Below are 17,590 nucleotides of genomic sequence, written 5' to 3' on the forward strand. Positions count from 1 at the left end.
CTCTCACTTCCTGCTTGCACCTCCACTTGTGCTTGGCTGCGACAGGCTCATTTCCCGGGTGGATGCTGAACATACTATGAAAGAAAATGAGTACCTCTACCTCGACCTCCTTCTGCACCCACTGATCACCTGAGCGTTGAACCTGGAGGAGAGGACTGCAGCGTCCTTCGAGGGCTCACTTTGACTTCAGAGTTCTCTCAGTCTTAAATAGTTGCAAAGTAAAAAGGATAATTCGGATGGATTAATGAGAGAGCGATTTGTTTTCTGAATAAGATGAATTACCTGCAGAGACACAAGCCCTCCTTCACATTATCATTGAGCAGAGATCTCATGTGCTGAAGGTCTCTTGACCAGCACTAACCCTGTTTTCAGTAACAACAGAACATTTCCATGTACCAGACACTGTGTACCTGCACACACGCAAAGAGAAAGCGAGGGAGGCAGAGAGTCAAATTGCAGTGGATGCTTGGTGCCCTCCAGATGTCACCAGTGACGGAAAAGTACCGTCACAAACTGCCGGAGCTCTGCTCTGTTCTGCAGGAGAAGGGATTAAATGATTAATCCCCTGGTCGATCTGCTCTCCTTACTTTTTGTTCTAACGTTCTCTCAGTTCAAAAAAAGAGAGGAGGGAAAAAATGCTGACTGTGGTGTTCTTTTAGCAGTTGCTGTGTGAGCATGGAATGAGTTCACTGCGCTAAGTATAGAGATGATGTTTCAGGATGCACACGTCTGATTTGCATCAAGAGAGTTTGAATATAAGCAGTAGAAAGTCAGTGATGGAGATTTTAGGGGATTCTGGGATTGATTTAAGAAGTTATTTTTCGTCGCTGTAAAAGTTACTCATAATCTGCTGATGTCTTCACCTCCGTTAAGGATTTGCTTATTGTTCCCCAAGTGAACTCTTGGTCTGTCCGGACTATCTTTCTTTTGCCATAATAATGTAGTGAGGTCACATCACAACTACTGATGATGCATTACAGCTCTGACGGCACTCCCCTGTCCACGCTACTGCAGTACTGTGAGACTGACATCTAGTGGTTGAAAACTGCACTTCATCTTTTCTGGGAACTAGTGAGCTAATAGTTTTGGATTTTTCATCATAGTTTTGTTTTATTTTGTTGTGACTTTTTGTTTGTCATATTCAGTTAGTTTTAATTAGTGTCGAGTGTGTTTGTTAGTTTTTATTAGTTAATTTTTTTTTAGTTCTGGTTTGGTTTTTAGTTGTAGCTTTAGTTCTGCTGTGCTTTTCTTAATTTTTAGGTCAAGATTTGTGATTTCATATACATCAATTGGGTAATGAATTTTGAACAAAAGATAGCATTTTCACAAAATGTATGATTATTGTTGAACAACTAACTGACTGGCATTTTCTCCCACCTTTAGCATAAGTGTAGCCAGGAGGAGTACGGAGTACAGTAATTTGCCGATAACTGATAACTTGTGTATCTGTGTGTGCGCGTGCGGGGGAATCAATATCACATTCATAAACGAAGAATATTCTATCAATAATTTCAGTATGTTTCAGTTAGTTTCAGAAATGTGCGATAGTCCAGTTAATGGTAGTTTCCTCCCCATTAATTGTCATTTTTATTTATTTTATTTAGCAAAAATGTTTTCTTAATTTCAGTTTTTGTTATTTTGTTGGGTTTTGGCAAGTTTGACCAGCCAAATAATTCTGACCACTGGTATAATCTGTGCTTTGAACCCAGAACAACATGGAAAGCTCTGCAGAATTCACTGCTTCGGATGTCAGAGGTCATGATTCAAGAGAGACTGGGGGAAAACAGCCTCCATGGGACAGTTCCAGGACCAGAATCACTGCTGGCCCAAAATGTCACAAAGACCCATCTCATATTCACCAAGAGACATCTTGACGATTCTCAAGATGTTTGAAGGAAATATTCTGTGTACTGCTAAGAAAAAACTGGACCTTTCTGGAGCGATTGGGTCCTGTTACACCTGGAGTAAAACTAACCTGAGTCCAAGAAAGAGCATCATACCTGCAGTCATATACAGCAGTGGTGGAGTGATAGTTTGGTTGTCTGGGTGTAATCCACAGAACCATAAATTCTCCTCTCTGGAAGAAAATCCTGAAGAATATCCAGCTATCAGCTATGCAGCTGAAGAAAGTTTCAAAGTCCACAATAAAGTTCTTCTGTGAATAGAAGAACCAAAGTGGAGGTTTTAGATTGGTCCAGTCAAAGTGCAGAGTTAAATCTAACTTCTGCAGGCATCCTTGATTGTGAATCCAATGAATTCAGCATATAGCGTGGGCTGGAAAATACTTATCTGCAAAAGATCAATAAAAATTATGCATATTTTTTGTGCATTAAAACGTAAGAGAGAAAACATCTGGAAATAGATTCTCTATAATGCCAAAGTAAACCTACTTTCACATTACAACCTTAAAACATTTTGCTTACTATTTTGTTGACCTTTAAGCATTAACTCTTCTGGAAATGTGTTCCATAAGGTTCAGGAAGGCTTATGGGATCATTTGTGAGGTGAGACACTGATGTTGGACGATAGGGCCTGACTTGCAGTATTCACTCATTTATTCCAAAGGTCTTCTAATGGATGAAGGTCAGGACTTAAATTCTTCTGCTTTGAAATAAAGATTACAAGAGTAAATATTTTAGTGTGAATAAAAGAAATTTGTGAATAAAACCAAATTCCAAAGTTTCTTTTCACCATTCGTTTATTGGTTGTTTACATACATGGATCATACAACATATTGTACCATCATATTATACATCATATTATACGTATATAGCACTGTGAAGATCCACAGTGTTACATATCAAAAGTAAAAGGATGGAAAACCACAGTTAAGAAAATAGAATCACAGAGTTATCAACAAGTTAGCATGGAGGTCAAAGTTCAAACCTACATCTCCTCCCACAGCTGTGACGTTTACTGTCAAATACAATTACAGTACAAAGATCCAGAGATTAATGGGTCTGCAACTGATCACAGAATCAAGGAGGAAGAGCGGTACGGAGAATCCATGCACACAAAAGCTACCTTCATGAAATCCCCACTGAACAGAACAGCATCTATTTTCAGACATTTCTGATGAATAATAAATTCTCTTCAATCCTTATTATAGAAACATAAACATGATAGCCTTGAAGTTCTACATGGTACAGCTTCCATCAAAACGTAGTGTTTACCCCTCTCAGTAGCTGCAGTTTCTGTATGTAGATAAATGAAGCAGCACACAAACACACAGAGAATTTTTTAAAAATAAATTCTAAAAATAAATTAAAAAAACTTGTTTTGACTTGGTTTTCTTTCTTGTTTTGTAGTAATTTTTTTGTGGTTTTCAAAAGTCTATACACCCTGGTGAAATTCAGAGACTGGTATAAATGATTTTTCCACCTTTCATGAGACTTTACTTCTGTCTAGAAATCAGTCAAAAGGGCAATAAGGACATAAAACAGATGAAAAATAGAACTATAACCAGGGTGTGTGGACTTTTGAGGTACACTGTACTCTTAAAAGACGTTTCACATCACAGATCAAATAAGAACAAGTCTAAAAATCACCATGTTACAACGTGGTCACCTGATTACACACACCTAACAAATCCATTGAATTAATGACTTCAACATACAGTCACATACATACACACACACTCCACAACATGAGCATGTCAGTCACCATGGCACCGGTGGAACAGCTGCTGCTTTTTGTTTTAGCTCCAGTCGAGCAAAAATTTCCCATCTTTGGGTGTTTTTCAAACGTTTTAGGTAACATAGCAACATCACATCACAAATATTCAAAGGTTGCAGATTATTTTGGTGACATATTTATGACTGTGTGACGGAAACCCAGGCGATCGGTTCTGTATGACTGTTGGTTAGAATGTATGAAGATTTCACTTTGACACTGAATACTTTGGATGAGCTGCATAATAAACGGATAATAAAAGCTTGAGAGTCCAACATGATGTAAGACAATAAAAACTCAGATCATGGCTAACAATAAATACAAAATAAATTGGAGGAACATGTTGGCAGGTATTGCAGGCGCTTCTGCTTCACATAGCTTTAGTGTTGAGAAATATTAAGTCTTTTAACAGCCCTGATACATCCCACAACATTTAAAACATGAGTGGAAGTGCTTGATTTTGCTCTAATAAAAGCTAATCTGCAAATAGTTCAAATTTAAATTGAAGTTATGGATATGGTGAACAGAACCCAAAGGAGAGAGGGGGTACTATGCTGGACCCAACATGAAAGACCATATAGGCTTGAAACTAGATGGTAAAGTTATGAAGAAAATTGTGTTTTGCTGGACATTTAATAAGGTCAAACATGGTAGGCCAAATAATAAAAATAATAAAAACAGCTGGTATTCTGGATCTCAATGCTCAACTGCAGGCAAGGAGCTGCTGTCTTAAAGGAAGAAGGCAATCCACCAAGGCATATGTGGAGATTTAAAACTGTATGCACTTAATTAAAAAAAGAAAAAAACAAAACAAAACAAAAAAAAACACAACAAAAGAAACATTGTACAACTTGGATGGACTCCATTGGTGGCACAGCATGAAACGAGTTATAAGGCAACCAAAACACTAACAACATACATCCGTACAGCATTATGCAATTAACGTTCTGAATATGCTACATGATGAAAAACGTGTAGAAAGTATTGCTTACAGTATGACTGAAGGTCATACTGTCGCACTCTGTGGCCACTCTGTGGCAGCTGGAATGAGAAGCAGTTCCTGTCATGTACCTAAAAAAACCGTGCTTCTATAAGAAATAAGTCTTAAAAAAAAAAAAAAGGTCGACATTGTCCAATCATGTCTGGTCTTTAGGGGGCAATGAGAGTGAACTGTACTTTCCTACTCACAACCTAAAGTTTACCAACTATGCGCTGGAAGACTATAAAAACCAAGAGTGTATTACCAACAATAAAAGATCACTTAGGCCAACTGTATAAGAAAATATGACATAATGTGGGACTAACTGGTATATTGCTATGGAAACAAAATGTTTCTAGTACACGAAGAAAATAATACATTTGCATCCCACTAGGAAACAGGAAGTGTCTCCACCACCTAATACTGCTGACTGAAGTGGTTACTGAACCACCAAACAAAATGATCAGGCTGGGAAGAAGGTCTAGAAATCCAAGGGTAGAATTATTTAAATGTTTTGGTCTAGTCCACACTCTACTCCAGCGGCTGGGTTTGGTATCTGCAAGAAATTACACCGAAGCCACCCAATGGCTTCCTTTGACCACAGCACTCTGAAGATTGTCGACACAATTTCCTAGATAACAATTATTTAGGTAAACCTGAGTCCATTGCAGACACACAAACTTCCACCTCTGTTCTGACGGTCTCTCCTGACTTCAGCTAAGAAATCACTCTCCTACAGGACATTTGGTCATGCTTATGAGGCAGTTTTTTTTTTTTTTGGCACCAATCAAGAAAGGGGAGCAAGAAACGGGACATTACCTTAGAGAGAGCAAATGAATGCATGGTTTTTGTTTCATATTTTCTACCAACATAATTCTTTGCAGTCTCACTCATTCATGCCTGACTCACATGGACACAGGAATGCAGCCTAGAGGCAGGGTAATCAACAGGACAATGCTAGTGGACGAGTCAGAGAGATGAAACAACATGCGATTGGTCCACAGTTTGTGGTGTTGGTACAGGAGTTCCTTCCTAATTGGTGGCGCTCATGTTTAAATGCTGCAGAGAAGGGAGGTCTCCATGGCAACACAGGCTGCATGAAAGACCTCAAGAAGAAGAAGAAGAAGGGGAGAAGGAATTAGGTAAAAACCAGATGCTGCTGGTCCAGCAGGGTTCTGGTGAAGTTGTTGATAGGCCCAATAGCACTGAGCGACATGGCATTGTCCCGCCCCCACAGCAGGTTTGGGCCAAACACCACAGCCAGGTTGCTGTTGGTCATCTTATTCACTTCACTGTTGGCTGACACCTGGAAAAAGAAACACAGGTTAGTGGGAGCTGGTGGACTGAAGTGGAACTGTTCTTAGAGTGTGTGTTGTACCTGAGCCAGGAATGTGATGAGGTACCGCAGTGAGGCGTAGTTTTCTTCTGGAAGAGACTCCACCAAAGTTTTCATTACTTCTGCCTGATTATCACTGGATACAGCTGAACAAACCAAAGAGACCATCAAACTCATTGGAATTAGCCAGCAAATCTGTCTAACCAGTTATTCCTTAAACATTACAACTGGTTGCTGCAACCCTTTGGGAGTAAATCCTTACAGAATAAAGAGCAAAATTAGAAAGAAAAACTGGATTTTCAGCCATTTCCACAAAAAGCAATAAAGTCCTGAAAACATTTTAGACTGAAAATAAGCTTCTGGACTCCTGCTAGTCTGTCACCCTCCAGAGAACGAAGGATTAGATTGATTTATCCTCATTCTAATAAGTCTTGAACTTACATGTGAAGTTGACAATGTCATTGTAGAGCTGGTAGGTCAGCAGAGGCTCAGGAAGCTCACGAAGGAACGTCTTTAGTATGACAGCGGCCAGGTGAACGTCCTCCATGTCTCTGAAGTTTACTGTGGCTCCTAAATCACAGTCAGAAGACGACAATCAAGACAAATTCTCAACATTAAAGTGATCTACCACATCATAACTACAGCCGCAGATTACTGTTTGTTAGTAGATCTTGGTTCGATCAAAATTTTCTGGTAAATTTCTGATCTTTGATTTTTGTAATGTTCAGATACCAGCTTTAGCTGATTCAGATTTCTGTTTAAGAACTAGAAAATAACTGAATATTAGAAACAAATTCTTGGATGTTTGAACTTGTCTTTAGAATCTTTAAGTAGGGATTAACACAGCTATTTTGGAATAGCATAACCCCAAAAGGTGTGTATTTATTCATGCGTTTCCAACCAGTTGGCCCCTAATCAGAGCTAAAAATCAGCTGATTTCTCAGTTCACTCCAGCTTTAAAAGATATGGCTGAGGAGTAGGGTGGTTCACTTAAAGTTGCCCACCAAGACCTGCCACTCATACCAGAGTTGTACTTGAGTTGGACCTCCTTTACCAGAGTCACATTGGCAGACCGCCTGAAGATCCCCTCAATCTCCAAACCTGACAGGAACAGAGCAGAGAACAGGAAGCAAAGGTTTTCAATGTCTGTTTTACAGAACAACAGCCATCAGCTGTCTGTTCAGACAGCACTGTTGTCTGTTCCACCATATGAGACACACAGCACTTCATTTCTTGCATTACCTTGTTCTGACAGGAAGTGAATCGTGTCTCTCATCACAACAGGAACTAGATGATTATCTGGATCCTTCTGTCTCAGCCTAGAACACAGAACAAAAAAAAAAGTCAGCCATGAGCAAAATCAAAAAACATTCATCTGCAGACAGAAAAAGCAGAGATTCTGTGTGGTGAACTTACATGACTAGTGAAACCCCAAACACCTGCTCGGGCAGTGGGGGGCTATGAGGAGGAGACATGGAGGGCAGCGAGCTGGGTTTCAGAGATGCTCTCAGTTTGTTGTCATACCTGATCCAGATCAGATGTAAACATGCTCAGTTTGGGATGAAGAACCAGATTCAAATTTCTGCAGAGGGTTCTAATGCCAGTCAGTTCTTACTCTCTGACACGGGTTGGGATGACCAGCTGGTCACACTTGACCACGTCCTCCAGCTCACTCAGGTAGCTCACGTAGTTAATCTTCCTGCCAAACTTAAAACTACAACCAGGACACAGAGACACCATCACAGACTATTCACTCACTGGTCAACACATGGAAAGTGATTCAAATACAGAGCAGAGCTGCATTAAACTGTTTGGATAGGTGTGGAAACCTTTAAGCTCGGGCTGTTAGCCTCCCACATCTTGACCAGCGGAGTTTAAAGTGACACGTCTGCAAAGACCTGATCATCAGCCAAAATCAGAATCAGCAGATCAGGCTTCTTAACGATCGGCCTGAAAGCTGCAATCAGTACACCTCTAGTGTAAACTTTTCACATCTGTTGTACATTTAACAGTTAACTGTTTAATATTTTCCTACTTTGTGAAATTTGGTGGTTCTATATTTGAGAGAAGAAATATCAAGTGGGATTCCTCAAGGCTCCATTGTTGAAATATCCATACTTCCCTAGTTCAGATTACCTAATATTCCAATATATTCTGTCATAACTAAAACCATAAAAAAAAACGTTGTAGTTTCTCTTTACATGTTAGGAAGCAAGCATGTTCACAATATCAACAATGCTCCTTTAGGTCAGAATTTATATTAGCTTAATGCAGAAAAGATTGAAGTTATTGTTTTTCTCATCAAACATGGTAGGAGATCTTAGAATGGAATTGGAATTATTATTCTAATTTTTAGTAAGATCAACCACTACTTTGAATTCGAAAACTGGAACAAGATGCATTATAGCAACAAAGCTTCTCACCAGCAGAGGGCAGTACACAAACTTTGTCTAAAATGTTGACCATATGACAATTTGGTGATGATATCATTTATAATTTTACAAATTTCTGAGTTCTCATCACACTATTTTTCTTACTAAAGTCCCAGTTTTAAATCTTTCCCTAAATCCAACCTGATGACTGGTTTGAAGAGGATCAGCAGAGTCTTGATGAACATGGTGGGATGGACGATGTACAGCGCCTTGATGTTCTTCTTATACCTGAAAAAACAACCAGCAGATTTAAACTCAGCATTCTGTCTCAGTAGGTGGACCTGCCTTTACTTATCACTAAGTGTTTCTCATTTTTACTGAGGAACTCGTTTGTTTCTAAACACACAGTCATAAAGAGAACCAGGTTACCAGGGTGCAACCAAAGGATTGTCTCAGTTTGTTGTTGGGGTTTTATTGTTTAGATTTAGGAGCTCTGGATCTGCAGACGGGCTTCTCAGTTCATTAGATTCATTTTAATATTTAAAATATGACAGCTCACCATCAAGTAATGGCAAATAGATTTGTAATTACAAATTACTTGCTTAGAAAGACCTGAAGAACCCTGAACTCAAACTGAAGGCTGTTCCAGAAAGCCGACTAGAAGTTTTCAGGTGATTGTGTGTAGGAACTTCCTGTGAACTTCTGCAAGGATTCCTTTAAGTTAGTGAACTTACTTCCGGTCGAACTCCTTGTACGCTTCTCGAAGCCAGCCGAATGAAGGCTTGTTTTCACTGGTCAGTCCCTGATGGAAATAGATCAGCGTATAGTCGCTCTCCACGTACTGATCCAGAGTGGCTTTAAGATACCTGCAGGAGAGAAACCACTTCAGCATCAATCAGGGAGAAAACAATCAATAGAATTTTATTCAATAGGGCTCTGATTCAGCCATCTTAGTTTCAAGGGTAAAATTAAGCCAGCAATATTCAGTGAAGACTGGACAGAAAAACCAAACCAATCAGATCAGTCTCAGCCAATGATGTCCACACTGGATGTAGAAATAGATGGATGGAGAGATTAATGCAATTCTTAGACAATAGAATTTGGCTGGAAACAGATATGTTTCCAGGCCTTGAAGTACTTGAATTAAATTCCAGACTATTCACTTTAACCACATGAAACTCCAACTTCTAGAAACATTTCTGGTAAGTTTCAACTTGGTAGTAAAAATAGATGCATCATTAAACCCCACGGGGAATGGCGTTGATGTGCAGGGTTACTTACATCAGCAGCTTCTGATGGTCGAGTTGATGCTGCGGCGGCAACCTGCAGGCACTGAATACTATCACCTTCCTGCCAAAGTTGTCATCGCCTGCACACACAGATCAAACAGCATCAATATTAGACACACTTTACTTTAGCAGAAACAAACAAGCAGAAGTTTAATATTAAAGAGCCTACCTGCAACCTCAATGATCTGATGCCTGGCTATGTCATAGAACGGATGGTCCCAGGGCAGGTGGGGAGAGCCGGGGTCAAAGCCCTGGGAATTCTCCGTCTCTGAAACACATGGAGCCACACGTTAATATAACTGAGAGATAAAACATCACTAGGGGAGAAAAACCAGCACGTCTGTCTCACCTGATTTGCTAAGCGAGGATTCATCAGGTGGCCACTGCTGGTCCTCTAGGGTGGAGAGCTTCAGCTGTCCTAACTGTGCAGTTGCAGCATCTTCACCCAGATCTACCAGCAGCTCAGAAGACATCCCACACACAGGATGGGACAGCAATATCTAGGAAACCTCCCCACAGTCTGGAAGACAGAGATGCCTCAGATCCTTAGCAAAATGCTGAATATCTTTTAGCTGATGATGATATTAGTATCAGATTTACATGGAATTACAAAACAAAATAAACATAATTTTTTCATTTACCACTTTTGCTAAGTTTGAGAAAAAACATTAGCTTCCCCTTAGTTTATTTTTCAGCATAAATACTAAAGTGCCAATTTACTTGGTTGTTCTGTAAACTTCCAGTTGAATAAAGGTTGATATCTGTGTTCCAGTTCTAACACAGCAGTTCCATTAACTTTTTTCTATCCCCCAGTAACTTTGTTTCAAACAGAAAACAAAAAAAGAAAACAAAACACAGAAAGTAGAGAACAAGACAAACATAAAAGCAATGTCTATTCTACAGGCATTATACAACACATAAATTATAATGTCAAAATGAGGAAAACTTAACATGTCACTCACATGACATGATCACTTGATCCAAAAACAAGGTGAAAATTGTTTACTGTTGTCAACTTTTTAGGCTAAAAATTCATTTGGTGAATAGCATGGTCACTGCTGAGGTTCAGTCCATGACTGTGTACTGGTAAAGAACCAATGGGAGGAGAAAGGAAGTATGTTTTAGATGTGTTCACAGAAAATCTGCTAATGAAGCCGATTTTCAGTTCCTTCACTGTAGTTACTGGGAAACAATGACAGAATGGGTTAGAATAGCTTCTCTCAAGCAGAAGCTGAAAGTCCTGCTGAAAACCGGGCTTTGTTGCATAACAGCTGGATTATTCATAATCAAAGAGAAAGCAGAATACCCAGCATATGGAACAGATGCTGGGAGAGAAACTAAACACTGCAGTCAATGTCGCTGAAGGGAGCAGCTGATCCGAATCGACTGAGCAGGATGTTCCAACATTCCGATGCTCCCATGTCTATGGGTGTGGCACCCACTCAGGCCTGGATGCAGAGAGATTAGGTGTGAAGTCATCAAAGGCACCGTAAGATCCATTTTCAAAAGCATCAGACCTGCCATCTCCTGGGTGATGCCAGTAGTCCAGATTAAGTTTGGAAACACTGAAGGTGGGGGTGGACATTTGAAACATCTGCTAATACGTCCAGGTTCAGCTGTCCAAGCAAGTTCAATCTGAATGGAGATGGAAAGAAGACACTAAAAAGCCTGATACCCCACAGCTGTCTCTGCCTACAGGTCATAAGAAAGCTGTCCAATCAGCAACAGGATGAACACCTTTAACCTTCATGGAAGCTAAACAAGGAGAACCTCAACCCAACTGTGCAGCATAGAGGTGGCTGCATCATGGTGGTCAGGATGACCACAATCCTAGAATCTGTCATCTATGTAATGGGGCTTCTTCTCAATCCTTGGGTCGCATTGACATTAACTGTAAACTTCATGGTTGGGAGTAACGCATCATAATTAGCTTTTGGTTAGTGACAAAGTGTGCACTAATGCTTAATTGTGTTGCATTTCTGTGGCGAATGGAGACGAGGTTGAAAGTAGCATGAGCTGGAACGACAGAATTCCAATTGCTGGGCCAGGATTGATACAGATCCAGCCGTTGGAACATGGCTGAACAACTGCACTGTGTTTCCTCCTCTCTGACGGCCACAGCACGTAGCCAGATAAGAGCCTGGAGCAGCTCCAGCTCCCGCCAGTGAACCTGAAACTGCTGCATGCTGGATCTGCATCCAAATAATGGGAGCATCTCCCGCCTTCTTCCCTCAGATTAGCTCTGTCCCCACGACGCACTCTCATCTCCCAACCCCCACATGTTCTTCCTTTATTCTCACACACACATACACACACTGCTGTTTGATGTTATGCTGGCTGACAGCATGTTGCTTTAAATAAACATTGCTAGAAACCAACAGTCAGTCAGCTGATTGCTGCTGACTAAACACTCTCACCCACACAGTGAAATGCAGCTGTTTGCACACATTCTGCTCCTGTGTGAAGAACGGAGGAACCGTAAAGGCTGACGAGGTCTTGGAGGTTGAGTGACGCCGACAGCAGCAGGTTCCTCTTCTCATTGTGAGCGTGCTCACACATCGGGTCGCTGCAGGGGCTGCGAGCGCATCCCCACATGACTCAGCTGTGCAGTTTGTGTTCAGAGGTGAAACAGGTGAGGTCCAGCTGCAGGTGGGCCGGAACCATTTTATCTCTGTTACTTATCAGGTTGCTACACACTTTATTCTTTCTGGTCAGTACGTCACACACGGAGGCTGCAATGTTATTAAAAGAGGTGGAGTTTTAGCTGATGCCATCATAAAAAGCCTTAGAAACCGTGGGATGGATGGAGGAATGTTACTGGCTCAAAGAAAGATTTGAGTTTGTTCCACCCATCGTTAAAGTCTGGTTGTTCTTCAGACATGGTGAAGAAAAAAATACCATCAGAGCTGCTAACAGGAATAGTGCAGAGACCAGAATTCGCAGTCTGAATGTGTGTCTTCAAAGAGAGGTAGGCACTTGATGTTATTCCACCACTAAAGTCGAACATGGTATTGGTGGGAGTTACATAGCTCAAATCCGTGAATACTTGAAACTCAGCCTAACATACAACGGACAACTTTAATAATTTAAACACCAATTATTACTTTAAAAAGCATTCATACAGTGCTCACTAGAGTTACAAAACTCTAAAAAGTTGTTTTCAAAGTCTAAAACTTTCTATTTGGAGATACTGCTGATAGGGAAGAACACAGAATGCAATGGTGTGAGAACTAATGCAGGAAGCCAGAGTAATTATAAGTTTATGTCACCACAAGAAGCAGAAGAGAATTTAGCAGCTTTTCACTGGTTCCTACTGGAATTAGTTTTATTTGAATTTGCGTTAATGTAATGTTGAAATGACAGCTTCATCTTTGGTTTGTATCTTGGTATTGTTTTTCTTATTCACTTGAAATCATCATCAGCCTCTCAACACACTTCTCTAGTCAATAAGTTGATGACCTAATCACTCAGTCTGTAAAACCTGTTTGTTAGCTTAACAGCTGTGTAAAGGTGACTTGACAAAATATGTTGGTAATCACCAAGAGACTGTGTAAAGACTATGTTCATGTGGACAGGATAAAATGTAGGCAGCAGTCACAGCATCCTGCCTTGCCTCTATGACAGCTGGCATTTTAAGGTTGAAAAGTGGTTACCATGAAAACTAGACACCAGTGGAAAGCTTTGTTGCTACTGCTGGTCATTTTGCTCCTTGTGTTTGATTTAAACAAGTCATTTTATAGACCCAAAACATCAAGCTTATAGTAACAAACGGTCACAGTTGTAGGAAGGCATTTTTCTCCAACAGTTTGCTTTCAGAACATTTGTCTACGCCTGTTGTGACTCTTCACATATACATCTATTTAATGGTTCTTCTGTCAACCAAAATGTACTAGAATTAGAAAAAACCTCTTGTTAGTTTGTTAAATGCTAGGTGATAGTCTTCACCACGAATGACCAGTACAGCTTCACATCAGATGTTGCGCCAATCCGCCTGTCGATTGCCTGTTGATTCATCCCTTATTCGTGAACAAGATCCCGAGATACTTTAACTCCTCAACTTGGGGCAGCACAGCCCCCTCGACCCAGAGAAGGCACTCTACCCTTTTCCGGCTCAAGACCATGGTCTCGGATTGGAGGCACTGATCCTCATCCTGGCCGCTTCACACTCGGCTGCGAACCGCTTCTGCGAGAGCGGTTTCATCCTATTGGCTTGATGAAGCCAATAACGCCACATCATCCACAAAAGCAGAGATGTAATTCTAAGGCCACCAAAACGGATCTCCTCAACACCTTGGTTGTGCCTAGAAATTCTGTCCATGAAAGTAATGAACAGAATCGGTGATGGAGGGCTGCCCTGGTAGAGTCCAACTCTCACAGGAAACGAGCCCGACTTACTACCGGCACTGCAGATCAGACTCTGACACCGGTCATACAGGGACCTGACAGCCTGTATCATAGGGCCCGGTACCCCATTGTCCCCAAGAACCCCCCACAGGGCTCCCCGAACTCCTCTATCCAAGTCCACAAAACACATGTAGATCGGTTAGGCAAATTCCCATGCACCCTCCAGGACCCTGCTGAGGGTGTAGAGCTGGTCCAGTGTTCCACGACAAGGACGAAAACCACACTGCTCTTCCTGAATCAGAGGTTCAACTATCCGACAGACCCTCCTCTCCAGGACCCCTGAATAGACCTTGCCAGAGAGGCTTAAGAGTGTGACCCCCTGTAATTGGAGCACACTCTCCAGTCCCCCTTTTTGAACAGGGGGACCACCACCCCAGTCTGCCAATCCAGGGGAACTGCCCCCATGTCCATGTAATATTGCAGAGTCGCATCAGCCAACACAATCCTACAACATCCAGAGCCTTAAGGACCTCCAGGTGAATCTCATCCACCCCTGGGACTTATTCACAGCTGAATAAGTCCCGGGGGACCCCCATCCACCAAGGAGCTTTTTAACCACTTCGGCAACCTTTATTGTTCGGTTTAGTCAAAAATTCTGACACCCTAGATAAACTGGAAATTGCCCATTTGACTTTTTTTTTTATTTGACACAATTGTTTCCATAAGCGTGTCAATATATTCCAAACTATAATTAAATGCAAATATTGTGTTCTGTTTAGCAGTACAACTGCAGTACGTAGTGGTAATTTTTATATTAGGAGCAGCATTTATGTCTGCTGGGCTCTATGACATACAGTGCGTTGTTTGGAGGTATTTTGCCTGTGAGGCAAAAGAACAGGATGTCATGCAAGCTGTGCTACAGTTCCGTGGCTCAAGGTCGAGTTGCTCTACAAACTCGATCAAGCATCTTACAAACACACAGTCTAATGTTTAACAGGAATTTCATAAAGTTCATAGTTCCGTTTCTACAGCAAAGTGTTAAAATATTCTAAGCAGAAATTATAGCAACTTCCTCATAGCTGCAAATTATTTATCTGTTCTATAGTAAACTAATCGGGGGAGGCTAAAAATAAATCAAGTAATAGTAACCTAAGAAAACATTAATTATGTTCATTAATGTTAGGATTTTTATCTTGAAACTGAAACTGGGAAGCTGTCCAGATCTAACCAGAAACCATGGCAACCTACTCTGCTGTCTGACAATCAGAGAAAATGTAATGAGTAAACTCATATGGACATGGACCACGGCTGTTATATTGTTGGGAACCTGGATTCCAACTAACTGTTCAACAACTGAATTCACACTTCCTCATGACTATCAACACTTCTACAGGTCTTTATTACACAGATCAGTTTTTGTTTTGACCCAAATGGCAGCCAAATCTCCCATTACGGTTTTGCACTATGGTCTAATCCACCTATTCGCTGATTTCTCTGTGGAACGTAACTCAAACTTATTTGGGAAAAATTTGCCTTATCTGAAATACCTAGTCGGAATGCTACCTGATACAATAACGGACGGTATCTGGAAAGCAGCCAATTTTCTTTGGCCCAAGAATGGAGATGAGGATGACTGTAGATAATAGCATCTAAAATGATTTCTAATGTGCGTAATAATACATATTAAAGTATATTTGGAATTTTAACTACTAAAACCAGGCAGGTATAAGTCCTTGGTGAGGGGTGTCTCGAGAATCCCCTCTGTCTTTATTTTACCACCAGTACCAGACATAGCATTGAGTCTTTGTCAACCCATCACTTTGGGCTACAAGCAAGAAGAGACTATCTAATTCTTGACTTGATAGAGTCCACTGACCAGACTATAAGGAACATGAATATTCTGACAGGCCAGAATAGGAATGCACAATCTGTGGTTGACCAAGCCATCAGTCGTCTGCAACACAAAAGAAGAGCAGGGTCCAGACAGAAAGAACTGGTCTAGAATTGGGAAAAGAACCTCAATCCTGGCCCAAGAATAACTAGAAGGAGAGGAATGAGATGGTGATGACAGAGGCGATGAGGATGAAGGAAGAAAGCCACAAGATCAAGGCTATATCATAGAACACTGGACAACCTTGGAGGGAGCAGACCTCTGGAAGGTCAACAAAATGCAAGAGCCACAATAACCAAAGGTCACAATGGAAGTTATATCAGCATGAGATAACTTCCGTTGTGGCTTTTTGCGGTTGTGTTGCAGCTTTTGTTGATAGGTTGCAATTTTTTCGCTGTCGAGTTGTGGTTCTTGTTGTTGCATCTTCTGCTGTTCCACTGAGACTTTTATTGTTCCATTGTGGATTTTGTTGTGGCTTTTGCGTTTTGTTAACCGTTCTAGGACAATGTGAATTTTCACTTTTACACAATGCAAGTGGTGTTGCAAAATTTTTAAACAGTTATGGGGTGTTATTATTTTTGATCCATCTCTACTTTGACCACTGCTGAATAGTTATAGATCTAGAGGTATCTAAACGTAACCAAAACCAAACTAAAAAGGGTACATTAAGATATCATCTGAAAGTTCCTTTGAACAGAAAGCATTCAGATAAACCTGCAGCATGTCTGAGTAGATCAACGCCAACACATCAGCCATCAGAAGCAGCTGGGCTGTAAAAATGCTAAGTTAGCCACATTAGCTGCGGAGCTACAAAGCCAGTATACCTACCTTAGATAATTGTCCTTTGTGTCAAAATCCTGTTTTCACACATTAGAAGCAATTCAAGGCTAAAGTTAGTGTAAATACGTCCAGAATGGCTAAACCTCATCACAACAAACCAACATGTAGAGAAAATAAACAGCTTGCAGATAGATACAGGAAGCAGCAGCATCAAAGCTTGATGAAATTTTTCTGATTCAACTTCATTCGATTTTAATAAAGCAGTTTCTGCCGTCATAGAAGACATAAATGATAATTTACCGCGTTATGTCTCGGACAGTCGCTTTGGGTTCAGCCGACACGGTCTGAGCTGCCTGACGTCGTTGTTTCTGTCATATATACGACTCTGCTAAACCACGTATCCGATTCGTTTCAAAATACAAGTAGGAAGACGTCTTTCCGTCAAACTGTACCTGTCAAAATAAAATAACTTAACAACACAGAACTGATCCCCTTCAAAATTCAAGGACAAGTGCGCACTCTGCTGTTTTTGGTGGAGTTACCACGACTTTCAAAAGTATCCACACCCCTTTAAAGATGTAAGCATTTAGTCATAGTCCAACAACAAACCTTAATGTATTTTCATAGAATTTTAGGAGACACGCTGACACGCTGCTCTGCCTCATAAAATAAATAATAATAATAATAAAAAGAATAAATCAGCAGTTCACCTTTTTTTAAACAAATAAAATGTTAGGTACAGCCACTCCTAAATATCAGTATTCAAGTCTTGCCACAGATTCTCATTTAGATTTTGTTAGACCATTTATCACATAAATATATGTGATCCAAATCATTTCCTTTGGGCTACAAGCAAGAAAAGACTATCCAATTCTTGACTTGATAGGGTGCACTGACCAGGCTATAAGGAACATGAACATTCTGACA

The 17,590-nt window shown here is 40.7% G+C and overlaps 1 protein-coding gene across 1 annotated transcript; it reads right to left on the bottom strand.

The window, feature by feature from the left end:
• Positions 1-2,680: 2,680 nt before the first annotated feature.
• arhgap1 (Rho GTPase activating protein 1) lies at positions 2,681-17,098 on the bottom strand. The gene is made up of 13 exons (XM_044110123.1): positions 16,964-17,098; positions 9,998-10,168; positions 9,818-9,916; positions 9,641-9,728; positions 9,094-9,225; positions 8,561-8,647; positions 7,603-7,701; positions 7,404-7,511; positions 7,230-7,306; positions 7,011-7,088; positions 6,429-6,557; positions 6,030-6,133; positions 2,681-5,957 (listed from the first exon to the last, which is right to left on the bottom strand). The coding sequence occupies exons 2-13, from the start codon at positions 10,119-10,121 to the stop codon at positions 5,790-5,792; spliced, it is 1,293 nt and encodes a 430-aa protein (XP_043966058.1). The 5' UTR covers positions 10,122-10,168; positions 16,964-17,098; the 3' UTR covers positions 2,681-5,789.
• Positions 17,099-17,590: the final 492 nt, after the last annotated feature.

The sequence above is a fragment of the Gambusia affinis genome, linkage group LG24, assembly GCF_019740435.1.
Source record: "Gambusia affinis linkage group LG24, SWU_Gaff_1.0, whole genome shotgun sequence".
Lineage (NCBI taxonomy): Eukaryota > Metazoa > Chordata > Actinopteri > Cyprinodontiformes > Poeciliidae > Gambusia > Gambusia affinis.

Coding starts and splice junctions, on each gene's coding strand:
- arhgap1 (XM_044110123.1), bottom strand. CDS start 10,121: ATGTCTTCTGAGCTGCTGGTAGATCTGGGTGAAGATGCTGCAACTGCA. Junction 9,917..9,997: donor ATCCTCGCTTAGCAAATCAG/GTGAGACAGACG, acceptor CATGTGTTTCAG/AGACGGAGAATTCCCAGGGC. Junction 7,089..7,229: donor TCACTTCCTGTCAGAACAAG/GTAATGCAAGAA, acceptor TGTTCCTGTCAG/GTTTGGAGATTGAGGGGATC.